At 40.0% G+C, this 13580-nt stretch overlaps 1 protein-coding gene across 1 annotated transcript; it reads left to right on the top strand.

Annotated features, from left to right (window-relative positions):
• The first annotated feature begins 581 nt into the window (after positions 1–581).
• On the top strand, positions 582–13341 carry LOC110499389 (1-acyl-sn-glycerol-3-phosphate acyltransferase epsilon). Its single transcript, XM_021576505.3, has 8 exons — positions 582–1326; positions 2398–2467; positions 2630–2745; positions 5415–5504; positions 6190–6280; positions 8332–8493; positions 10668–10791; positions 11309–13341. The coding sequence occupies exons 1-8, from the start codon at positions 1108–1110 to the stop codon at positions 11532–11534; spliced, it is 1098 nt and encodes a 365-aa protein (XP_021432180.3). The 5' UTR covers positions 582–1107; the 3' UTR covers positions 11535–13341.
• Positions 13342–13580: the final 239 nt, after the last annotated feature.

Genomic DNA, 13580 nt, shown 5'->3' with positions numbered 1-13580 from the left:
AAGTATGACAATTTGGTACTTTTTCCACCACTGACAGTATATTTGATACGATTTGTATTTGACGTTTAGCGTTTAGCTTTGGTTTAGAATATTTACGGGAAATGTGGAGTTTTTACTCTCCGTCTCATTATGCTTTTTAAACAACCACATTACTTTACTTCCTTTTTCCTTTAGATTGTATCACACATCTAAAGCAACTTCCATATTTCTTGGTATGGAAATCCCAGTAATATGAGTTTGCTGTGCATCAAAGATGGTTAATTAAACAACAAACTGATACAGGGACCAGACTAGTGCTTTCATCCATTTGACATTCACTCAGTCATTTACCTTCAAGATATACTGCAGATCACATATCAGACACACACTACTACAAAAATAGCTTGCAAACTCAGAGCATTTTAAGCAGACCTTGCTTTACTGCAGCGAGCACCTGGCACTGCTGTTTAATACCTCAGACTGACACCAGCAAGTTAGCAACTGTCCACTCTTAGCAACCACCACTTCAGAACTCTTCTTTAAACCAATCAGCTTGCTAGATGTTGGTAAGTGGCTTACGAGTTCCGCCCCATTACACCATGGAGTCCATGGTAGAGGCAGTTTTTGAATCGAAGTTAAAACTTAACTGTGGGCCAAGGAGAACTTAGATTCTGAGCATCTAGTTGTGATTTACCAATGTAGTTTAAACCGATATTCTGTAAGACAGCGTTTAGTCTTTTGGGTCATGGGCCCGTTGAGCAGTGTTTAGCGAAAGCTTGTAGCTAGCCGCGGCGTAAGCTACCGTTAGCCGTTTAGCTAGGTAAAGTTAGGTGGCTATCGGAGATTCGAGGTCGTTTGCTAGTTGTTACGTTGAACTTTTGCGATATGCATAACATTGACATGTGGTATTACTATAACGTTATGCTTTTTTTCTACATTTGCAACTTCTCACTGCGATAATTTGGGGTGGCTGTCAAGCTTCCGCTAACCGCGTTAGCTATCTCTTGCTTTGACAGTTTACAAATAACGGTCAACAGAGAAGAAGTGAAAGTGCTGTCTGGTATTAAGATACCAGATATCTTGTAACGTTAGTTATCGCTACTTGAACAAGCTATTACGCAGTACAGAATGCTGCTCTCCCTTGTTGTGCACACGTACTCGTTGCGGTACTGGTTTCCTGCAGCGGTTATGATAGGCACAGCTCCGGCTTATATACTGTCATGGGGTGCTTGTCGCTTGATTTCGGCATTCCTACCATCAAGAATATTCCGCAGGATGGACGACCACCTCTATAACATCTACCAGAGCCTCGTCCTCTTTTTCTTTGAAAACTATACCGGGGTGGAGGTGAGTAGGCATACAGTTCACTTAGTTTAAGGATACACTGACTTACAGCTTGTGAAGTATCTTGTATGGTGACATGTTATTATTACATGATGTCACCAGAGAAAGTATTAGGTCTAATGGTGTGTGGTTGTCATTAGTGCCAGGCTACTTGGCCAGTACTAGAGATCAAAATAATGGCTAATTTAAAGCTGAGAAATGAATGTGGTCTGTATGCATATATTAGGCCTATACGAGTCTGGGACATTGCATAAGGCATCCAGTTTTACCTGTGGTATGCTGTTTTTATTCATCAGTTTTTTAAATATTTTTATTTAATTTAACTGGGCAAGTAAGTTAAGAACAAATTCTTATTTACAATGACGGCCTACTCCGGCCTAACCAGGACGACGCTGGGCCAATTGTGCACCACCCTATGGGACTCCCAATCACATCCGGTTGTGATACAGCCTGGAATCGGACCAGATGTAGTGATGCCTCTAGCACTGAGATGCAGTGCCTTAGACCACTGCGCCACTCGGTTTATCAGTGTTTGTCTGATCAGTCAAATAGGTAACTTCACAGCCACCCTTTTGTCGTTCATCTTGGAGTTTTCTATTTAAGCCTAGTCTGGTGGTGATTTATTGTGGGTGTTCTTAAATATGTCTCTCAAAATGATATGATTGCACATATGCCTACAGTAGGAATACCAGTAGACCCATTGAAGACCTGGAGTCCTGTACTGTTACAAACATGTTATCTTATGAAGCACAGCAATGCCTCAGGTGTTTGAACAGGTGATAAAGTTTTTAGACTCTCTTGATTGATTATTAACAGCTTGTATAAGGCTATTAAGATGATGAGAACAGTTTATGAACAAAAAAACAGAGACATGGCTGGTGTGCCATTGGATTTCTCAGCGCCAAGTGGATTTTCCACGACAAAATCCTGGGTGAAAGTCTAATTACAAAGGTTGGCACAAATTATATCAGTTTGGCAACCACCCAAATTTCTTCCATTTTGTTTCTGATGTTTCTCATTATGCCATTAAGGTGTCTTTTAGGCCTAAAATAGTGCTCATTCTTCCTCCTTTAGATTGTTATTTATGGAGACATACCAAAGAATAAAGAGAATGTGGTCTACCTTTCCAACCATCAATGCACAGGTGAGCTTTTCCTATTCAACAAGATGTTTTACTAACTCATCTCTCTTCATTTTGAGATAAAAGTGGCATATGATGTGGTGAAATTGGAGGATTTCATCAGAACGCTGCGGTTTGCACTGCAGTTGGACTAAAACCCTTATTTTCCATTGTCTTGTCATACAGCGGACTGGATCATTGCTGACATGTTAGCCATTAGGCAGAAAGCACTTGGCCATGTGAGATATGTCCTGAAAGATGGTCTGAAGTGGCTCCCATTGTATGGATGGTATTTCTCTCAGGTAATATATTTATGTAAAATATGTAGGCCTTTGTGTCTTTTTTCTATACGTACTGAATTTATTACTTCTTATGAATACTTTAGTTATGTACCTTTTTTAATGTTTTTTTTTTCTTCATCTGAGTGGCAGCCCCCAGGTACTGTGTGTGTGTGTGAAATAATGAATGAAAAATAAATTAACTGAATATGAAATTAGATTCATCGAACAGCCCCTGTGATATGCAACTTTTTAGGGAGGTTAGAAACCAATATACACAGGCAGTTAGAAAAGCCAAGGCCAGCTTTTTCAAGCAGAAATGTGCTTCCTGCAACACAAACTCAAAAAAGTTCTGGGACACTGTAAAGTCCATGGAGAATAAGAACACCTCCTCCCAGCTGCCCATTGTACGGAGGATAGGAAACTCTGTCACCACCGATAAATCCACTATAATTGAGAATTTCAATAAACTTTTTTCTACGGCTGGCCATGCTTTCCACTTGGCTACCCCTACCCCGGTCAACAGCACTGCACCCCCCCACAGCAACTCGCCCATGCCTTCCCCATTTCTCCTTCTCCCAAATCCAGTCAGCTGATGTTCTGAAAGAGCTGTAAAATCTGGACCCCTACAAATCAGCCGGGCTATACAATCTGGACCCTTTCTTTCTAAAAATTATCTGCCAAAATTGTTGCAACCCCTATTACTAGCCTGTTCAACCTCTCTTTCGTGTCGTCTGAGATTTCCAAAGATTGGAAAGCAGCTGCGGTCATCCCCCTCTTCGAAGGGGGGGACACTCTTGAACCAAACTGCTACAGACCTATATCTATCCTACCCTGCCTTTCTAAGGTCTTCGAAAGCTAAGTCAACAAACAGATTACTGACCATTTTGAATCCCACCGCACTTTCTCCGCTATCCAATCTGGTTTCAGAGCTGGTCATGGGTGCACCTCAGCCACGCTCAAGGTCCTAAACGATATCTTAACCACCATCGATAAGAAACAATACTGTGCAGCCGTATTCATTGACCTGGCCAAGGCTTTCCACTCTGTCAATCACCACATCCTCATCGGCAGACTCGATAGCCTTGGTTTCTTAAATGATTGCCTTGCCTGGTTCACCAACTACTTCTCTGATAGAGTTCAGTGTGTCAAATCGGAGGGCCTGTTGTCCGGGCCTCTGGCAGTTTCCATGGGGGTGCCACAAGGTTCAATTCTTGGGCCGACTCTCTTCTCTGTAGGCATCAATGATGTCACTCTTGCTGCTGGTGAGTCTCTGATCCACCTCTACGCAGACGACACCATTCTGTATACTTCTGGCCATTCTTTGGACCCTGTGTTAACAACCCTCCAGACAAGCATCAATGCCATACACTCTCCTTCTGTGGCCTCCAACTGCTCTTAAATGCAAGTAAAACCAAATGCATGCTCAACCGATCACTGCCTGCACCTGCCCGCCCGTCCAGCATCACTACTCTGGACGGTTCTGACTTAGAATATGTGGACAACTACAAATACCTAGCTGTCTGGTTAGACTGTAAATTCTCCTTCCAGACTCACATCAAACATCTCCAATCCAAAGTTAAATCTAGAATGACTTCCTATTTCGCAACAAAGCGTCCTTCACTCATGCTGCCAAACATACCCTCGTAAAACTGACCATCCTACCGATCCTCAACTTCGGCGATGTCATTTACAAAATAGCTTCCAATACCCTACTCAATAAATTGGATGCAGTCTATCACAGTGCCATGCATTTTGTCACCAAAGCCCCATACACTACCCACCACTGCGACCTGTACACTCTCGTTGGCTGGCCCTCGCTTCATACTTGTCGCCAAACCCACTGGCTCCAGGTCATCTACAAGACCCTGCTAGGTAAAGGCCCCCCTTATCTCAGCTCGCTGGTCACCCTAGCAGCACCCATCTGTAGTACGCGCTCCAGCAGGTATATCTCTCTGGTCACCCCCGAAGCCAATTCCTCCTTTGGCTGCCTCTCCTTCCAGTTCTCTGCTGCCAATGACTGGAATGAACTACAAACATCTCTGAAACTGGAAACACTTATCTCCCTCACTAGCTTTAAGCACCAGCTGTCAGAGCAGCTCACAGATTACTGCACCTGTACATAGCCCATCTATACTTTAGCCCAAACAACTACCTCTTCCCCTACTGTATTTATTTATTTATTTAGCTCAATTGCACCCCATTATTTCTACTTTGCACGTTCTTCCACTGCAAATCTACAATTCCATTTTTTTACTTGCTATATTGTATTTACTTTGCCACCATGGCCTTTTTTTCCTTTATCTCCCTTATCTCACCTCATTTGCTCACATTGTATATAGACTTATTTTTCTACTGTATTATTGACTATGTTTGTTTTACTCCATGTGTGGTGTTGTATGTGTCGAACTGCTTTGCTTTATCTTGGCCAGGTCGTAATTGTAAATGAGAACTTGTTCTCAACTTGCCTACCTGGTTAAATAAAGGTGAAATAAATAAAATAAAATTCATTTAAATATTATACCTGTAATGACCCCCCCCCCCCCCCCTCCCCCACCCCCCAAACAACAAATTATTACACTTTGGTCACACAAAATCTGAAAGATTTTTGCAATGTCAAAGATATGTTATGTGTGTTGTGCTTATTGGTATGATTCATTTAAGCCTGTTTTGTGTCTTCTTTTCTTTTTTAGCATGGCGGTGTCTACGTGAAGCGAAGTGCAAAGTTTGACGAGAAGGCAATGAAAAAGAAGCTCTCTTCACAGACAGTGTTGGGAACACCAGTAAGTATTTATGGAGCACACTGACAACTGTCTGTGAATGTTATTTCCTTCCAAAAAACATTTAAAAAAAATATATATATATAATAATTATTATATTTGCATGTTTTTTTGCATTGCAGCCTATAACTTTTTACATGGCTGCCAACAAAACGAATGTTTAATACTGTCACTTCATTGAAATGGATTCTATTGATGGGCTGTCAGTTCATGCTCTTACATTATCCAAATTGTCCTTTTTTTTAAAGAGCATTGGTATTCTAAAAGATACAAAATACATGAAACCAACTGAAATATTTATAATGGCCTTTTTGGTCACTGACATGTCCCTTCTAAATGTTTCTGTGTCTAGTCTATATCAGGAAGGACAGCTGTTGCCAAATAACTTTTTCCCAGGACACTTAGATCCACAGCTTGTTGTTTGGTCTCTGGGCTAGCGTTTTGGCATGCTTTTATGACTTGTCTAGTCTACATGACACCCAAGTTGCAGAGTTTTCAGATGTGTAGCCATGGGTATGTAGAGTATAGACAGAGATGTATGAAATGGGTACCAGTCAGTACCTTGATGTCTAGTAAACTTGCTGTAAAACTGTACTCGTATACTAATCTTAAGAGCAATGATGTGCTGATCTGCCCTGTAAGATTTCCTGTCCTAACTCCATCCCTGTTTGTTTTGTTTTCTGTGCAGATGTATCTTGTCATCTTCCCAGAAGGAACCCGATACAATCCTGAACTCAAGAAGATGATCAGCGACAGTCAGGCTTTTTCCGCTAAAGAAGGTACTCTTTAAAATGTAATATAATTGATTTAGAGCGAGTGTAGTCTTGCATGACTAATAGCAAAGCTTTGGGGATGAAGAATGAATGAGGGGTATGTATGTTAATACAATTCGCAGCATGAAAGCAAAATCCATTTACTATAACAGTAGATACATTGTACCCACAACTAACTTTTTGCCATCTATGTAAAAATGTCAAGACCCAAATATTTGTTGACTGCATCAGTGGAAGCTTAGACAAAATGAAAAGCCGCCTGGCTGTTTTATATTTTTTTCTCATCGTCAGTGGATTGCTGGTACAGCTCCAAGAGCTTGGCAGCTCCAACCAGTGATCTGCTTTAATGAAATATCCCAGAGGCTGTAGCTTAAAAATTGGGCAAAAGATTAACTTGTGATTACAAAAATATTTTACTGCTGGCTGATAAGTGATTTATAATGTTGCTAGACCTAATTCGCAAGGGCACATTTTAATGGTTTAAAAGCTGGTGCATATGACATTTTGTTTAATAATTAGAATATATTAGTTTGGTAGCAGACATTTTGTTTAATAAAGTAGCATGTATTAGTTTGGTGGCAGACACTTTGTTTAATAAAGTAGGATTTATTAGTTTGGCAGCAGACTTATAGTTTACTATAAGATACTTATTTTTTTTAATATTTAAAGTGGAATATTAATAAAAATGAATAATTCCTTGCCTGAACTTATAACATTTGTCCATCAGATTTCAGATTTCCCAATGAATTGCTTTGGCCCTCACAGCTATATTACCATGTTATGGAGCGTAACATATACACAGTGTGGTACTTGATAAACTGCAGTCCTTTGCGTGCATAGCTACAGATTTAACTTGAAAAATCTGTCACTGAAATCAAAATGTGAAATATCACCTGCCCCTCTAAGTCCTAGTAAACCGCTCTAGGGATTTGGGCTTGGCACATGACTATATGATCTGCTCGCTGTAAGGTGGGGGGTATAGTAGAGAAAAGAGAATCAAATCAAATTTTATTGGTCATATACATGTTTAGCAGATGTTATTGCGGGTGTAGTGAAATGCTTGTGTTTCTAGCACCAACAGTGCAGTGATATCTAACAATTCACAACAATGCACACAACCTTAAAAGTAAAAGAATGGAATTAAGGAATATATAAATATTAGGATGAACAATGTCGGTGTGGCATAGACTAAAATACAGTAGAAAAGAATACAGTGTATATATGAGATGAGTAAAGCAAAAATATGTAAACATTATTAAAGTGGCCAGTGATTTCAAGTCTATGTATATAGGGCAGCAGCCTCTAAGGTGCAGGGTTACGTAACCGGGTGGAAGCCGCCTAGTGATGGTGCCACGTATATTCTACCAACAACAGGATGGGACAACACATTTGTTATGCAGTAGTAGTCTGTCCCAAAGAAAAACCTGTGGACTTTGGACAGGGTACAATCAAGATTAAATCAGGGGAGAATAACAGGCCTGTTAAATGACCTATTAATTGTGTGTATATATGGTTTTAGATAATTGCTGGTCTCAAATGCAGCCAACAATCTTTCTGATCAGCGATTACAACATCCGGGTGACATTTGGAAGACGTCATTATGAGATAGTTTGACCGTTGAATTTGCCCACTGTTGTCTACCATTCAGTTATGTGAACAAGTCAAGGTTATGTGACCTGATCATTTGAATGGAGGTCTTTATTCCCCAGACACTATACTTTTTCTTGGCATTCATTGAAAGATCCAAGTGAAATGCTGGTACTAGAAACAGTGTCTTGTTTAGCACTGCTATTGGAAACTTGCTATAATTAACATTGTATGTCACTTGGCACAACCAAGAGATTTAACAGCGGCAGGTAGCCTGCCTAGTGGTTAAGAGCATTGCAACCAAACTCCAGTAACTGAAAGGTCCCTGGTTTGAATCCCGAGCTGACTAGGTGAAAAATCTGTCTGTGCCCTTGAGCAAGGCACTGAACCCTAATTGCTCCTGTAAGTGTCTTTGGATAAGATGTAAATGTAAAAAAATGAACAAATGCTCTCCTATTAATTTCCTTCAGGACTGGCTGTCTTGGACCACGTTCTGACCCCAAGAATGAAAGCCTCGCACGTTGCCATAGAAACCATGAGGGACCACCTTGATGCTGTGTATGATGTCACCGTGGTGTATGAGGGAACACTGGGCACAAGCAGTAAAAGACATCCTGCCCCATCAATGCCAGGTATGAGGTTGTTCCAGATAATTCAGTTCTTTCAGGTATTAAGGGGGGATTTTGATGCATGCAATAATCCTCTTTATTCCCACACGCAACTGGAGTTACTCAGTTCATTATCAGTATAACATTGTTCTCCTAATTGAAACAGAAAATAAGTTGGCTTCCTGTAAACAGTGCGTGTTATGTTGTGGTGTTTTTGATTCCTCTGTGTTCCCAAAGTGTTTTTGAAATGCTTTGGTGTGAAAACATCCTGTTGCTTTCAGGAATAAACAGTGATGTACTGGTAGTAAACAGTATGGGAAGAATAGAAAAGCATGTTTGTCTAAGTACACCTCCTGTTAATTTCCCAGTATTTCACATGTTATTGAGATGACTGTATTGAGGGAAGAAATGATTGGACCGTGTTTGAACTGAAACCAGGATTGTTTTCCGCACTGAAACGGTTAACCTTTTTGCAACCAAACTCAATGGGTATCAAATAATTTGGAAATCAAATATTGTCACCCATAATCTTTCACCCTTATTGATAAAACACACAAGCATTTGCTCTGATTGGCTGGTGTCCAGGCTATTCCTGGTTTCAAGCTAGGTTGAAATGAAAGGTTAAAACAATGTTATAATTCCATGCAGAAGCATTTGAAAATAAACAAATTCATTGGACCAGTCTTAGAGCAAAAATGACTGGAGGTGAATGTTTGCACTACAGAAAGTTTGCCATCGAAGTGGACAATAAACAAAGTCTTAGTGAATTTCAGCTAACTACTCAGCAAACAGATAGCATACCTGTTTTACTGTCTCTTCGTTTAAATGTTTTTCAAATTATCTACAGCCAATGCTGGTCACGTTTTCAATATATCCGCAACAGCGCTGATCCAATGAATGCGTTTCTTTTCGAATGCTCCTCATTGATCAGTCCCTTGTCTTAACCTGCATATTTTCGACCTAGGTATCATGTGAACCCATGTTGATATTAACTGAAATAAAATGTAATATCCATTGAATGACTGATGCAGTGGTTATGGGGGTTTGGTTGAAATTATTCCATGGGAATGTTTCGATGCACGGCCCCAGATTCAGCTGTTTGCTTACTTTTAACGTCAATGTTTCCATGGGAGCTTTCAGCTAAGCTGTCTGACCAGAGTTATTGTTTTGTTATGTACAACATGCGCAGGGATTCCACTTTTCTCTTATCTTGGCTCTTAACCTTCATGTGGCAGGATTTAAAATGCTGCCAGTCCTCAAGACTAATACCCCTCTTGCATTGATGGAATTATCATGACATCAGAACATGTCAGTGATGTTTGATATAGTGGTTTTAAAATGTCACCTGCGGTTAGGACCTCTACTATTTATCAGATGACGCCATGACTTTTGAACAAAATGGCTTGAGGAATTGAAGACCATCCGAGCATTCATTCTTGTCAAATCAATTCTCGAGAAATTTGACATATGAATCAGAGCTGGTGTGTAATGCGTTTGTCTATCATGAGGTAATAGCTCTACGCTTTAGAATCACTGTGCCATCTTGGCCTTCTTTACAAGGCAGGAGTTAGTGTAAATCAACCATGTATTGGATGTTTTCCAATGGGTCACAGGAAAGGCTGACTTCGGTCATAAGTGCTCTCCCTCTGGGGAGGCTCAAGTGACGTGACATGCGGTCTTTGGGCTTTCTTATATCTCAGGAGGCTTTTGTCAAACTATCCAGCTGTTTCTCCATTTCTACAAATTGCCCTCACGAGTATAGTGTGAGGGATTATGATTTTAATCACTGCTTTACCCTTGTAGATCTGGCTGATTGGATGAGTCATATGAAAATGCCAAATGGGTACTATGATTAAGAATAGGCCTATAGGCTAATCTGAGGGCCTGTAAGAAAAACAGAGCAGGCAGGGCTGCTTGATGAAACTATAGTTTTTAAAGCTGGTTATTCAAATCCTGCTCAGATTGTACAGTGTTTTGTAAACACACCTCTGTGGAAGCTGTAGTCACTTAATTCCTGTTTTTGGAGTTAAGAGGACGGAAGTTCAGATCCCATAAGATACTGTATCTGGACCTACGTAGTGCCTCATTCACAAACACAATTTGATTGCTACGTGGTCTTTGGCTGCTATGGTCTTCCTGATGTTGTTTTGTCTCTCATTCATGTTTTCTCTCTCATTCATGTTTTCTCTGTTTGACAGAATTCCTGTGTAAGGAATGTCCCAGAGTTCACATCCACTTTGAACGTGTGGACGTGAAGGAAATTCCTCCGGAGTCTGTGTTTTTCCGCAGGTGGCTGCACGAGCGATTTGAGATCAAGGACCAGTGAGTGTCCTCTTACCACCCTCTTTCTAACCCTGTCTGACATTACGACACAGACCGATGCACCAATTCCACATTTAGGCCAAGGTTGAGTTCATGTTAAGAAAATATATCTGAAATTAATCTGAAATGCCGGCAGCACTTCAACTACTCAAATGGTGGACTGCAATATCAGGTTTAAGGATGCTGGAGCTAGTCTGCTTTGATAACTCATTTAATAATGTGTTGATGCCCCCACTGCACATGAAGTGTGCACTGACTAGGGTTGCATAATTCCAGTAAAATGCCAGGTTTTACAGAAATCCTGGTTGGAGGATTCCGGATTTCGTGGTTATTCTCACTTAATTACGGGAATCTTTCAACCAGAATTACTGGAAAACCTGGCAATTTTGGGTAAGGTTACTGGAATTTTGCAACCCTACAACTTACTAACAATCACAGTTATAAATTGTCATGATTGGCTGATTAGACATGAGCTGGGGATATGCTTTAACTCTAAAGGGATCCTTTTTCGCCACAGGATGTTGACTACTTTCTATGAGTCTGAGGATCCAGACAAAAAAGGCAGATTCCCGGGAGAAGGTCAAAGGTCCCATCTGAGCATTACGAAGACGTTGCCATCGCTGCTGTTTTTGGGCGGGCTAACACTGCCAATGCTGTTGACGGAGTCTGGCAGGAAACTCTATGTCCGAACCTGGGTGTATGGGACTCTGTTGGGATGGCTCTGGGTGAATGTTAGTCCATAGGATGCTCATTCATGGTGGTCATCAATGCCGTCTGCTATGGCTATGGAAAGACCTTGCCCTTTCACTCACCCATCAGGCAGAGCAATGTATGTTTTTCGAAACAAAGCACTTGTTGCTGTTAAGGTTTGGTTCTTCTAGAATTCTGTCCAAATGGATGGCTCATTGCCTACCTAACAGCTGTAAGAAGAGAGATAGGGAGATGGATAGAGAAGCGGTTTTGTTTCTTGTGCTGCTGCTTCATTGCTCTATGGTTGTGTGCATCAACTTGCAACCAGATAAGGTGAGAAAAATAGAAATGGGGATATTGTATGTATTTCTTTCCTTGAATTTCCCCCTTTTATCTCAGCCATAAAGTATGAATAGACAGATTTTATTCCCTATACCGTTTAGCCTATTACATAATTAAATTCTGTGCTTTTGCATATCCAGTGTCCAGCATCCCTTTTCAACATGAGTTTACCAGAGTTAGGGTTCAGTGCTCTGTTTGAGATGATATGCTGTGTTCATGTGGTCTTGGAATTATTAACAACTCGGGACTGAGAAACTCTCAGAATGTTCATAACTCTGCGTTGACAATGTCCAAAAAGTTATTTATGAGCATTCAAGTAGGAAATAGGAGAGGGGAGATAACGTGCATCGTCCTCTGATCTTTCCAGTAAGATACTTTAGAGTTTCTTATTCCGAGGAGCATGTGAACCCAGCATTAGAGAGCAGATTTAATTTTCAGTACTAATTACAAAAGTACTCATTGCAAAAAAGAGTGATTAGTGTTTATTCAATTGTCCAATTAATACATTATTGAGGTTGATGGAGTGTTTAGGTCTAAGTGATGGTTACTTAGCCATGTGTTTAAAGTTCTCTTTTTTATTGCCCAGTTACAACGTGTCTGCTGTATATGTGCTTTGTTTGAGTTTTTGCAAAAGTTCCACAAATTGTTGCCAAACTCTATACAAGTGCAGGGGTATCAAACAAGTGTTTTAGTTGGAGGAATGTATCTGTAATCAGGTCAGCTGTACCTGAGGAACCAATATTGTATTTTTTAATTGACCTAAAGAGCTTGTTACAGAGTCATTTTTGTATATGCTGCCTTTGCCATGTTACAGATTACACAAAAGGTAGAGAGCTATATATTGAGAAGGCCAATTGTAGTGTATCACAATATAGAATTCATATTCCTTTGTTTACAAAGTCAACTGTATAATATGCGTAAACTATTCTAAAAACAGTAATATACTGTATGTCCATAATTTTTCATAATGAAAACAACTTTTTCAACTGTTGTCACTTTACATGTTGGTATTCTTATTTTATTGAATAATTAAAGTGGTCTTCCAATATGGATTAAATTAGCCCATGGTAATTACACCTGCCATACCAAGGTCTCATTTACATATCCTTCCTTTAATAACAGTGGAATGGCAATAGTTTAAAAACGTTCATTCATTCAATTTATTTTGTTTAATTCTGTCAACTTGATTAAAAAAAACTGATTGTAAATAATCAAACAATTCTGGTAGACACTATTGTGCCAATTGAACCCAGAAATGTGTGCCTTCTACCAGAGGAGTTAGTCCTCAGCTTCCACCCAGAGGACTGCACTGGGACTCCGTCTACTGGACAGCACTGGAACTGTTTTGCACAGCATAGTTTATTGGTGTAATTGTCTTCAGTTATGAGCTTTTGGTGTCAGTAGTATGTGGTCGAATATTGTTTTTAAAGGACTTGATTTTGAGAAACAAAAGTAATCTGTTTTAGTTTTTATTTCCTTTTGTAAATAAAGTACCTCTTGGTGTTTCATCAAGTAAGAGTTTATTGTCCATGTTGTCTTTTTCATACTCTGGCTCAAAGCTACAAGTCTTTTTATTCTGTTATTACAGTAATGTGTAATGCTTTTGTATGTCACTGGTCAAAAAATACATTGTGGCTACCAAACACACCCATATACAGTGCAAAATGTTTACCCAATGTCGTGGTATAAAATGTTCATAATCACAGATGTTGCTATTCCACTCTGTTCCAAAGGTATTTTATTATTCACTTTGGAGT

Source organism: Oncorhynchus mykiss, chromosome 20 (genome assembly GCF_057628025.1).
Source record: "Oncorhynchus mykiss isolate SJ-2025 chromosome 20, ASM5762802v1, whole genome shotgun sequence".
NCBI lineage: Eukaryota > Metazoa > Chordata > Actinopteri > Salmoniformes > Salmonidae > Oncorhynchus > Oncorhynchus mykiss.
The sequence above is the reverse complement of the archived record's forward strand: the minus strand, read 5'-3'. Positions and strand labels throughout refer to the sequence as shown.